The following is a 12043-nucleotide window of genomic DNA, read 5'->3' as shown; positions in this document are numbered from 1 at the left end:
TGACCCGCCTTAATGTCTACCATTAACTGTTACCCTTGGTAAGAGATAAAGTTGACTAAAGGTTATAGACATTAAACGTAAGCATAATTTTTCTTGATTGTGTGTTCCTGGATTTAGTTAATCTCCAGCCATCAAATCTTTATTAACATAAACAACAGTGCTTATACTGTTCCTCTTTAACTGTATATAAACAGACGCTGCACTTTTTTCCATTATCTTTGTCTTTTTTCTCCAATTTTCCATCCTATTTATTTAGTCTTTTGAGAGGAAGACATAAGCAGGTTGTTCCAGGGCTAAGTAAGCACAGAGAGGGTAAGAAGGTTCAAGGACCAGAGACACAGTCTCTGACAGGATTCCCTGAACTCAAGTGATACTGGAGTTTGTGGTGTGCTTTCTGGCTGCCATTTAACAGATTGGTCTGTGGAGTAACGGTGGCAAAGCTGACAGTTCCCTGGTGTTGTGTTTTCATAGGTGGTGAGGCTCTCGACGAGTGTGGGCTGAGATACCTGCTGGCCATGCGTCTTCACACCTGCCTGCTCACCTCTCTGCCCCCCCTCTACCGCATGCAGTTGCTCCACCAGGGTAAAACACACTGCTCATTATGCTGCTGTTGTGACACTTACATGAAATAATTTTTTTTATGACAACAGTACCACTACATTGTCAGATGTTGTGGTTTTCTGGTGCATTTAATCTTGGGAATGAACCTCAGCTCTCCTTCTCCCTCTCCCCCTGTCTGTTGCTGCACCAGGCTTATCAACATGCCACTTTGCATGGGCCTTCCACTCAGAAGCCGAAGAAGAGCTGCTGAACATGATCCCAGCCATGCAGCGAGGCGACCCACAATGGTCTGAGCTCAGAGCTGTTGGAGTGGGTTGGTGGATACGCAACATCAACACTCTGCGGAAAATGGTGGAGAAGGTACCAGAACAAATTCAGAATTATTAATACAGGATTCAGAAGAATAATGAATAAAACATCTGTTGATGCAAGTACAGTATAATTTCTGCAAGTACAGTATAATTTCATATCTTGTATTTTGTTGACTGACAGTTTACAACATGAGGACAGTGATGTAAATGATGGGAATGAGCTAGAAAAGGACATAAGGACTCCTCCACAGGACATCATAGCTAACTGTGATATTTTAAGCCATTTGCAGAAAGTTCTGCAGTGTAGGTAGGTTGATCAGCAGAAACAGCTTAGTAAAGCTTAGAATGCTTCATGTGTTTATTTATTGTACTTTGTTGTGCTGTTGTGCCAGATTCCAAAAACACATTTGAACCAGCAGGTCTCAACAAAAAAAAGACATTAAAAGTTTTAAGAATAGAGCGTTCAGATCAAGCGTTGCTGTCACTGGTAGTTCGACCTGTACTGACTGAAAAATTCAAAGTCAGTGTGCCATTTCTGGAGTCATCTATTGTTCTCTATATTAACCAGCTGAAATGTATTATGTATGTATGTATGTATGTATATATTGTGTATTTGTGAATTTCCCCACTGTGGGACTAATAAAGACTATCTTATCTTATTTCCTACAGTGAAGTATACATTTAGAGCAAAGTGCAAAAAAAAAAGAATAGTTAATGCACATAGGTGTTTAACAGTAGCTAAATAAGAGGAACATTTGTATGATGTGTGATAATTTGCAGTTAGTGTTTTGATATGTTGACTCTCATGTTGTCTTTGAAGTGCACTTAGCATCATTACAGCCAATAATTAAAAACTGAAACAAGCTAATTTAGTCACTGTAATGTTTGTGTGTAATCAGTTAGGTAAAGCTGCGTTCCAGAGACACAACGACCCTTTAGATGCTGCTCTGTTCTACTTGGCTATGAAGAAGAAAGCTGTTCTGTGGGGGCTCTTCAGGTAGGACACTGTTTCTCAACATGTAGTTATTCTAAATTGAGTTATAGTTTAATTTAAGCAAAGACTCTGAGCTGTATTGTTTTCTCTCACGCTCTCTCTGTCTCTCTCTCTCTCTCTCTCAGGTCTCAGCATGATGAGAAGATGACTCAGTTCTTCAAGAACAACTTCAGTGAAGACCGGTGGCGAAAGGCAGCTCTGAAAAATGCTTTTTCACTGCTGGGAAAGCAGCGCTTTGAACAGTCTGCTGCCTTCTTCCTACTGGCTGGATCACTCAAAGATGCCATAGAGGTGTGAACAGCGTGCATACACTTTTACACACAAGATAAATCCCAGAGTACTGTTGCACTTGCTCCAACAATTTTTTTTTCACTCACAATGGAAACAATCTGAAATACAATATGGAGTGCGAGGGTGTGTCTGGTGCAGAGAGCTGAAAATTCTGCAGCCTGTAAATCACATGGGGGAAGTCTAAATTACACTGATGAGATGCATGAAAAAGCTGAAGAGTTTTCCTTGGCCCGGGTTTCCCATGCACACAGTCAAAATATACAGATAGAAGTATGAGCCTTGTATGCGTCAGCTCCATGTGTTGGTAGCTTTGAAAATAACTTTCAATAAAATGTGTTAAATTTCTGTACTTCAATGCATTCATAGTTACATTTCTTGTTTAAAGTGCAGTTTTAACCCAGTCTCAACTCTGCTCTGCTGTTTCATGTTGTGTAGGTGTTGTTGGAGAAGATGGAGGATCTGCAGTTAGCCATGATAGTAGCGAGGTTGTATGAGGCTGACTTTGAGAATTCATCCACTTGCCAAGGCCTACTTTATGAGAAGGTCCTGGGCTGTAACAGGGACGGGAGTGGTTACCACTGCTCCAGACTGCATCCTGACCCATTCCTCCGCAGCATAGCCTACTGGATCATGAAGGATTACACCCGAGCCCTGGACACACTGTTGGAGCGAATCCCCAAAGAAGATGATGAGAACCTTGGTCAGTTGGTTGCAGACATTTCAGTCAGTATTACATGATCACAAGATTGGGACAAGATCCTCTGAAACCTGGTTTGCTCTGCTCATTATTCATATTGCATGGTATAGTTAAATGCTTTATTTTCCTCCCCCTCTTCTTCATCCCTCTGTGTTAGACGTGATGGTGAAATCTTGCAACCCTGTGGTGTTTAGTTTCTATAACTACCTGAGGACACATCCTTTGATCATCCGTCGCCACTTTGCAAATCCAGAAGGCACAGCGACAACTGTGGGCCTCACTGCTGAGAAGAGCAGCGCAGATGAGATCAACCTCATAGAGCGCAAACTGTTCTTCACTACTGCCAACGCACACTTCAAGGTGGGCTCATCAGTAATATGACTCAATCCACTTCTTCTGATAAAGTTTGGACCTTTTATATTAGAACAGTTGTTCTAAACAGTTGTTTGTCTGATAAAATGTAAGTTGCAAAATCAAACATGCAAAGGTTACATATTGTAGCACGTGTCTAGACATGGTTTAATCTTCTGTAGGTGGGCTGCCCAGTTCTGGCTCTGGAGGTGCTATCCAAGATTCCCAAAGTTACCAAGAAATCTGGATCCTCTCCTCTCAGCAAAGCTTCATCCAAGGCCAACATAAACTCGACCCAACCCCTGGAAAACGGCACCCAGGGAGGCGTAGACTGGGGCTCCCCAGCAGCCCCTGCCTGGGGAGGAAATGACAGTGTAGGTGGGTTGGACTGGAGCCAGCCTATGGTCAAGGTGGAGGAAGATGAGCTGAAGCTGGACTGGGAAGATGACAAGGAGGAGGATGAGGAAGAGGACGATGATGGTCTTACTATGAAGAAACCAGAGCTTGAGACTAAAGCAGACGGGGGAGAGAGTGGCGGGCCCAAACTGCAGCGAGCAGACTCACAGGTAGAAATAATATATCTAATATGTCCTCTACAACAAGTACAAATACTGGCATGATTATAGGATAGGGTGATTATACATACACAAAACACTGTAAATGTCTCTATTTAGATCTCCCCTAAATAAATGTACAAGCTAAACTTTTGCAAAGTTCACTTTTTATGTACAAACTTGAAACTGTCTCTCCTCAACCAGAACAGCAAACACACATTCTGTCATTCTGATGTCATGCGAGGACAAATCTTGGACTAGGACAGTTCCTGTTATGTTACTTGGGATATGGGGTTTTTCACAACCAAATGAGTATTTAAATGAAACTCATGTGGATTTAGCATCTCAGGCTGAACTCAACTGACACTGAACTCACGTGACACTGGGTCATGAAAAGAGTATTACTGTAAAATCTCAACCATAGATAAGACCAGTGTTGATGTCTTGACCCTGTAATTCATCTCAGATTGTTTTTCTTAAAGGTTCTTAATGGAATCCAAATTAGCAGTTTGCAAGCTTTACTAAAAATTGGTACTTTTGCTTAAGTCTGCACCCAGAACGTCCTCTCTCTGTGGAAGCCTTCAGACAGTGTGCCTGAGATGCCTCGTGGACTTGAATTGTGAATTCAGACAGTTCTAAACACACTCTCCTATATTTCAGGGTGAGTCAGAGGTGGATGTGATAGCAGAGCAGCTGAAGTTCCGTGCCTGTCTAAAAATCCTGATGACAGAGCTGCGTACACTGGCTACAGGCTTTGAGGTGGATGGAGGGAAGCTCCGCTTTCAGCTTTACAATTGGCTGGAGAAGGAAATAGCAGGCATGCACAAGATCTGCAACTACAAGGTGCACTTTGATAATATTTCATGTAGTCTATGCAACTTTATAATTATGCAGTACAAAATATTAGCAAAACATTTTTCTCCTCCTCATTTACCATTCACCATAAATATTGTTAACACAAAGGTGGAGGGGAAGGAGGAAGATTCAGAGGCGGAGCGCTGGGGAGAGCGTTCAGCATCAGTGGACATATCAGACGAGGCCCTGGAGCAGACGGAGGCCGGGGCCTATGAGCGTCACCAGATGGAGCGACGTCGTCTTCAGGCCAAGCAGCAGCACTCTGAGAGGCGCAAGGCATGGCTGAGGAAGAACCAGGCCCTGCTGAGGGTTTTTCTGTCCTACTGCAGCCTTCACGGAGCCAAGGGAGGCGGAGTCACCTCTGTTCGCATGGAGCTTCTGTTCCTTCTGCAGGAGAGCCAGCAGGTACACATGCACATTCTCACACACACACACACACACACACACATATGTTATATGCTTCATGCAAAATCTCTGTTCAGCAAAAGCAAATCTGCATCGTCCTGTCTCACCCTGCAGGAGACCACAGTGAAACAGCTGCAGTCTCCTCTGCCTCTGCCGACTACACTGCCTCTGCTATCAGCTTGCATTGCCCCCACCAAGACGGTCATAGCAAATCCTGTTCTCCACCTCAGCAACCACATTCACGACATCCTCCACACCATCACCCTCATGGAGGCCCCACCACATCCTGACAGCATGGATGATCGGGTCAGAGCTCAAATAAAAATCTAAGTATATAGTCTCCAGCATTCATTGCAGCAGTCTTCTGAAGCCGTTCATTTTGATGTCGTATGATAAAATGTGTGTGTTTTCAGGTGAATGCTCTACACACACTAGCAGCCTCTCTGTCTGCTTGCGTCTATCAAGCATTGTGTGACAGCCACAGCTACAGGTAAATGCACCTCAATGCAGGGCCACAGGTTCAATAATCTGCAAGATTTTATTTTCTACCTTAAATGAAAAATGCTTTACAGCACCATAGATAGATGCTTGTTTTGTTGTGTGTTGGTCTCACAATTTAGCCCCTAAAGTACACAGCATCATTGTAAGTTAAAGTAGTAGTTAAACATTTGGGAAATTTGTTTGACGCTAAGCTTGGCTTAACCACACCCTGACTCCATTAGCATATTTCCTAAAATGATGCATATGTATGTTTTGCGTGACTCCTTGGTTTACTTTTCTGTTGTTGGCTTTGCAGCAGCCAGACAGAGGCCAACCAGTTTACAGGGATGGTGTACCAGGGCCTGTTACTCAGTGAGAGGAAACGACTGCGCACAGAAAGCATTGAAGAACATATAACTCCCAACTCCGCTCCTGCTCAGTGGCCAGGTAACAAAACCCCCACTTTCCCAACCACTGGCAATTTTGGGATCAAATTGAGTTAGACCTTATAGTTAAGGCAGAAAATAAAATAAATTATTTTTTTCATAGAAGGACAACTTTTCTATCAGGTGCTGTGTCTTTGTGTTTTTTGTCTTGATTCTCTCGAAGATTGTTTTAAAGAAATTGAAGTTATTCCTCACAGAATGCACAGAAGTATGAGTGAGCATCAAAGAAATGATTGAGGGACAGTATGAGAAGCAGAGGGCGAGGCAGAGCCGAGCAAAGCAGGCAGTCTGTGTTTATGCAGAGAGGCAGATGGTGTTCTATAATCGGAGCTTCATGGCCTCTGGGAAGGAAACGGAAAGACAGACTGATCACGGCATCGTGCAAAAGTTGTGTAATTGTGGATTGTGCAGAGATAGTGTTTTTGCTTGTCTGTGGTACTTATTTTTGCAAATTAGAGGTTAATCTATTGCACAAATGGTGTGTGTGTGTGTGTGTGTGTGTGTGTGTGTGTGTGTGTGTGTGTGTGTGTGTGTGTGTGTGTGTGTGTGTGTGTGTGTGTGTGTGTGTGTGTGTGTGTGTGTGTGTGTGTGTGTGTGTGTCCGTGTGTGTCCTCTCTCTGCAGGTGTGTCGTCCCTGATTTCTCTGTTGACGTCTGCCAGGGAGGAGGACCAGCCCAGGCTCAACGTGCTGCTGTGTGAAGCGGTCGTGGCTGTTTATCTTGCACTGCTCATTCATGGCCTGGGCACTCACAGCAGCAATGAACTCTTCCGTCTGGCTGCACATCCCCTCAACAACCGCATGTGGGCCGCTGTGTTTGGAGGAGGGGCCAAAGTCATTATTAAGCCAAAGAGACCTGAGGCCCCACCAGGTGAAATGATTATAGTAGTATAGATTATAGTAGTTAATCCCTAATACCTTTATTTCCATCATGTCCTTGCTGTCTTAAGTCTTCCTCTGTGGTCTTCGTTATCTGTCCTTATCCCTCTATTATGCTCTTCCCATTGTCTTCTTCTATTTCCATTTGTTGGCTTTCTACATCCTGACTTATCAGATGCATCTGGGACAATGCTTCCATCCCTCTGGGTGTATCTACATAATTACACAGATATTAACTTAGTCCTGTCCTGTTGATGCTCCTGAGATGCTGCTCCTGTGTAGTGTCTTGTGTTAGTGTGCCCTCTGCCCTGTGTCCCAGTGCCAGCTGATTTTGAGGCAGCCAGGCCAGAGGAGTCTCAAGACGAGACAGGAAGACCTGAGCAGAGCAGCCTCACCCCAAACCCCACTCCCATCCCCACTGAATCCCAGCGCCCCAAACGACCCCCTGCTCCCCTTTCGAGGGGAGAGGAGTCGGGCGCTGTGGCACCTGCAACTAAGGCCAGCTGTGAGTAACTGGGCTGGTGGATTGCAGTGCTGGTTTGCAGGATTGCAGTGCATGGTAATTGTACAGGTTTGCATTGTTGCAAATGCTTGACTTACCCCTCTCTCTTCTGTGCAGCTACTACTGAATGCCCATTACAAACAACAAAGCCCACTAGTGCTATGAAGATAGTCATCTGTGTTCAGTGTTATGACAAGCCAACAGCTGTGTGTGTTTGTATGTGTGTGTGTGTGTGTGTGTCTGTCTGTCTATATGTGTGTGTGTGTGTGTGCGTGTGTACTGCATTGCATGTATATGTTGTAATGTCCTCTATGCTCATCTCATTCTGTCATTTCTACTGTACCACTGAAGCAACTGCTGGGCCTAGCCAGGATTGTTCAGAGGCCAAGGCTGAGCAGCCCCCTCAGACTAAATCTGAATCTGAGACTAAACCAGGTACACCTTGAGAAGTTATTACACTAATGAAATCCCACTGCAGAGTTGGAGCTGAGCAACTAGTCCTGTGTTTTCCAGTTTGTTGCGTTAAATGTTTAAATGGGATGTGAGTGGATCAGTAGTTTGTAGTAGAGGTAATCATAGACTGATAGTAGCTTTTGTGTGACTGTTTGTCAGATTTTTAGATTTGTAGAAATTAAGCCAATGTCTGAGTAGCTGCGCTGCATAAATCTAAGTCTGTGGACAGTGTTCATCCATATTAATTAGGCCAAAGTAATCTGTGCTCACACTGTATTTGTGGGGGAGGAAGATATGGGCTGGCATTTAGACTCTATATCACTGTAGAGTCAGAGATAGCTCTCAGCAAAGCCAAGAGCCTTCTGAAGAGCTGGATGAAGGAGGAGGAGGTGTGTGTGCGAGGGGGAGGGGGGGGGGGGTTCTCAAATGCCAGCCTGTTGATAGGAGTCACTTTGCCAAATGTTAAATTCTGCCCTTTTTGAGCGCTGTGGCAAAAAGCGTACATGCATGTCACGAACACACAGCCATACACAAATGTTACATGTCGATGCCTCCCTATCATGTACTAATGAACACCCATTTCTTAAACAAAATAAACATGTTACATTCACCAATCACTCATCATGTTTGCCTCCTTCAAGGGCTGTGGATACAAAAAAAAACAAAAAACGCTTAGCACACAACCGCTCAACAAATTCGCCATTGTTGTTTGATGTGTTTTCTGTGTGTATTTTGTGCCACACACTACATCAAATATTTGCTGATTCAATTGTGTAATGGTCTGTGTAGTATCTGTGTGTCTAACTGCACTGTCTACTCTGGTTTGTGTCTTGTCTTGTTTTGTCTGGTGCGATGCCAGAGATAGTCACCCAGGATAATGGTGCAGGTTTGTGCACAGCCTAGTGTGTCTTGCCCTGTGCCTCCATCCTAAATGTTTGTATTTGTGCATTTGCATCTCCTCTTTTCCAAGTGTATTGATTTCCATCCGTGTGCTATGACCTATCAAAGTCATAGGACTCAAAGTTATATTTGCAGACAGGAACCACACTTTAGACAGGAATAAGGCTGTTTTTAAGCTCTATCATGGATGTGCAGTATACTGTGCTCTGTGTGGATGCAGTTCACTTCCTCCTGATCTATTTCTTGACCTTCTTGGCTTAAAAAAAAAAAATGACGCTGAGTCTCAGCTCACCCTTAGTATTCGTCTCCTGCAAATAAACCTCATCAGAGTTCACTGTATTTGAAAGATACCATCTCTTCATTCTTCTCCTGCCCCCCACCAGTGGCTCCCCCGCAGCCCCCAGCAGAGGACGTGGACCGATACAGGCGTAGGTTCAACATGAGGATGCTCGTTCCTGGACGCCCTGTGAAGGAGACGCCAGCCAACCCACCTCCAGTGCCCACAGAAAGACCAACCTACAGGGAGAAGTTCATTCCCCCAGAGCTGAGCATGTGGGACTACTTTGTGGCCAAAGTAAGTCAGTGAATGCTACCTATGTGGAGTTTACTGATGAGACCTGTAGGTCATAGTCTTCAGGCTGTTTCTCTCTCCCTGCCTGTCTTTTTTTCATTTGCATTTTCTTGTTCATCATTATTTCCTCCCTCTCAGCCCTTCCTGCCGCTGTCAGACAGCAATGCTCTGTATGACTCAGACGAAAGCGGCGCAGAGGACGATGAAGATGATGACGACGCCTTCCTTTCTGACACACAGATAACGGAGCACTCTGACCCCAACTCCTACAGGTAGAGCCCTTTCTTATTTTTATGCCATCCAGTTTTGGAGCCCGTGCTTCGGATTTGAATCTTCATGCCTGTTTGTCTGTGTGGTCCACAGCTGGGTTCTGATCCGCTTGGTCATGGTGAAACTGGCTCATCACAACGTCAAGAGCTTCCTCCCTCTCACTGGCCTTGACTTCACAGGTACACACTCGCCTCATTGCTGAGCCTACTCACTGGTATTGCTGCTGCCTCTATACAGTATCTGCTGTATATCTGTATGTGTACATGTTTGTATCACAGACCTGCCAGTCACCTCTCCACTCAGCAACGCTGTGCTGAAGACTTTAGAGAACTGGGAGCAGCTTCTGCTGGAGCGAATGAGCAAGTTTGACGGCCCGCCTCCCAACTACATCAACACTTACCCTACTGACCTCAGTGCAGGAGGTGGCCCCGCCATACTCCGGCACAAGGCCATGCTGGAGCCAGACAACACACCCTTCAAGTGAGTATGAAATCATATACAGTACACCAAAATATAGACACACATCACGCACTAGGGCTGGATTTTATACCACAACACCAAAATTTTGCTTGACTTTATTTTGAATTCAGAATCGATGTGATGGCCAAACTACCACTGCTATACTAACCTGAATACGGCTAATCAATTCCAATAATCATCCATACTTGATGCCCCCAAGAACGAGACCAATAAAATACAGTACAATACAATATGTCACTTCACAGATATTCACAGATAACAAAAAAAAATGCAAACATTAAATTAATTAATTATCTATAATCTCCGCCATAAAGTTAAATTAGTTTGTCAGTTGTTGCCGCCACATGTGATCAACTTATTTTTGTCCATATTTTTTCTTTCAGGACAAAGAACCACCAGTCCTTTCCAGCCCGACGTCTTTGGCATTTCCTGGTCAAACAGGAAGTTCTTCAGGAGACTTTGATCCGTTACATCTTCACTAAGAAAAGGAAGCAGAGTGAGGTCAGTCCCCCACATGCACAAAACAGTGTCTGCTTGTTTTTTCCCCAACTCAGTGTTCATTAGCTAAGAAGATTAAACCTGCCTTTGTTTTATTTAACAGTCACGTTAGTTCATATTTACTTCAGAATGTTTGCATTTTACTTTTATTCATTCATTCATTCTTTCATTCATTCATTTATTTATTTATCTATTTATTTATCAAGTTCACTCCCCCAAACAAAATGTATGTATTGGCCCAAATATATACAAATATCACATTTTTAAAAGCACATTTATTGCATTTAACTACTAGAGGTTGGAAAGTCATTTGTAAAGCAAAATTACTGCTTTGACTGGTACGACTTACTGTCTCTAAAGACAGAGTTAGTGTATGGGGGAAAAAAAGTAGCTAAATGTAGGCCACAATAACCACACGAGGCCCATAATGATGGTGATTAATGAGATACATGTGGTCATAAAATGACTAGCATACAGCCAAGAAATGCAGTGTCAGGATGTCATGTTAGTAGATGGCAGAAGCCTAAAAAAGCAATCCTAGAAGATCTGTCTACTTGTAAGAACATGAGGAAAAATAACACGTGTTATTTCTAAGCTACCTAAAACAAGAATGTCATTTACCTGTTTTTTTGTTGTTGTGTTAGAGGACTATATATTTGGGTCAATTCAGTATATATAGGAATTTCATTTCTGTTCAGTCTTTTGCATTGCGAGACACTTAAGGTTGGAGATGATGATTAACTGAGGTCTTTATCAGAGGCCTTTAAACTGATCACTCATCGTAAATGACAGAAATATGAATACTTTGGGCTACTTTGAAACCCGCTTCTCACCCATTTATATAAACCCATCACTTCATTGTAATACACAGAGAACTGCTCACACAGAGATGTGCTCACTGAGCATTTATCTCTGTTGTTGATATTTTTCTATTGTCGTTATCTTTGCTTTGACTCCTCAGACATCTGTAATCAAGAGCAGGACAGTTCACTGCCATCTCTGATGTCTGGGGCTATTCATTACGTAATCACTTTCATCACAGACTGCTGCATTCATTTCAGTTTTTGCTAACTAAAGTAAACATATTACTTCAAATTAAACTGTAACAATCACATCCACAGTCCATATCTCCATTCACCCCACTACATGACTCTGTGCTAAAGAGATGGATTAAGTTTAGAGTTATTTACATTTTATCACCAAGTATACGTCAAAGATCCTGTCAACCTTTTTTTTGTTTTCTTTTCATTCCATGTTTTATTTTTCTGTGTTTGTGCATGTGTTTTGTGTCGTGCTGTGTTGGTGTGTTCTGTGTCTATATTGCCTCTGTGTGTGTTGTGTAGTCTGTAGAGAACCATATGGACCGTATAAGCCCAAACTGCATAGCAGGAGCTAGCAGTCCCTATAAGGTAGTATCATTTACTGTACCGGCCCAGGCCCTGGCTCTGTCTGTCCGTCTGTCTGTCTGGAAGAGTCACTGCAAAGCCAAGCTTGAAGGAGCAAGTGCATTAACTTAAAAATAATTACTGTATTTGCACAGCTGCACA

The 12043-nt window shown here is 43.4% G+C and overlaps 1 protein-coding gene across 7 annotated transcripts in view; it reads left to right on the top strand.

The window, feature by feature from the left end:
- The window catches only part of dmxl2 (Dmx-like 2), a 39289-nt gene that overhangs the window by 20491 nt on the left and 6755 nt on the right, over positions 1-12043 (top strand). For 3 of the 7 annotated variants that reach the window (XM_071489039.1, XM_071489038.1, XM_071489037.1), the window contains exons 26-46: positions 472-582; positions 752-921; positions 1772-1869; positions 1992-2157; positions 2593-2857; positions 3012-3214; positions 3388-3771; positions 4420-4602; positions 4723-5019; positions 5134-5325; positions 5433-5509; positions 5816-5946; positions 6569-6814; positions 7142-7327; positions 7676-7759; positions 9061-9251; positions 9387-9520; positions 9612-9697; positions 9797-9998; positions 10382-10499; positions 11840-11905. In XM_071489039.1, the coding sequence (XP_071345140.1) occupies positions 472-582; positions 752-921; positions 1772-1869; positions 1992-2157; positions 2593-2857; positions 3012-3214; positions 3388-3771; positions 4420-4602; positions 4723-5019; positions 5134-5325; positions 5433-5509; positions 5816-5946; positions 6569-6814; positions 7142-7327; positions 7676-7759; positions 9061-9251; positions 9387-9520; positions 9612-9697; positions 9797-9998; positions 10382-10499; positions 11840-11905 (3590 nt within the window). The remainder of the gene's footprint in view (positions 1-471; positions 583-751; positions 922-1771; positions 1870-1991; positions 2158-2592; positions 2858-3011; positions 3215-3387; positions 3772-4419; positions 4603-4722; positions 5020-5133; positions 5326-5432; positions 5510-5815; positions 5947-6568; positions 6815-7141; positions 7328-7675; positions 7760-9060; positions 9252-9386; positions 9521-9611; positions 9698-9796; positions 9999-10381; positions 10500-11839; positions 11906-12043) is intronic. The other 4 variants (XM_071489043.1, XM_071489042.1, XM_071489040.1 and 1 more) reach the window with 3 other exon arrangements.

This window comes from Trachinotus anak, unplaced genomic scaffold (genome assembly GCF_046630095.1).
Source record: "Trachinotus anak isolate AG129_WGS33_773 ecotype Australia unplaced genomic scaffold, CSIRO_AGI_Tana_v1 ptg000011l, whole genome shotgun sequence".
NCBI classification, from domain to species: domain Eukaryota; kingdom Metazoa; phylum Chordata; class Actinopteri; order Carangiformes; family Carangidae; genus Trachinotus; species Trachinotus anak.
The sequence above is the reverse complement of the archived record's forward strand: the minus strand, read 5'-3'. Positions and strand labels throughout refer to the sequence as shown.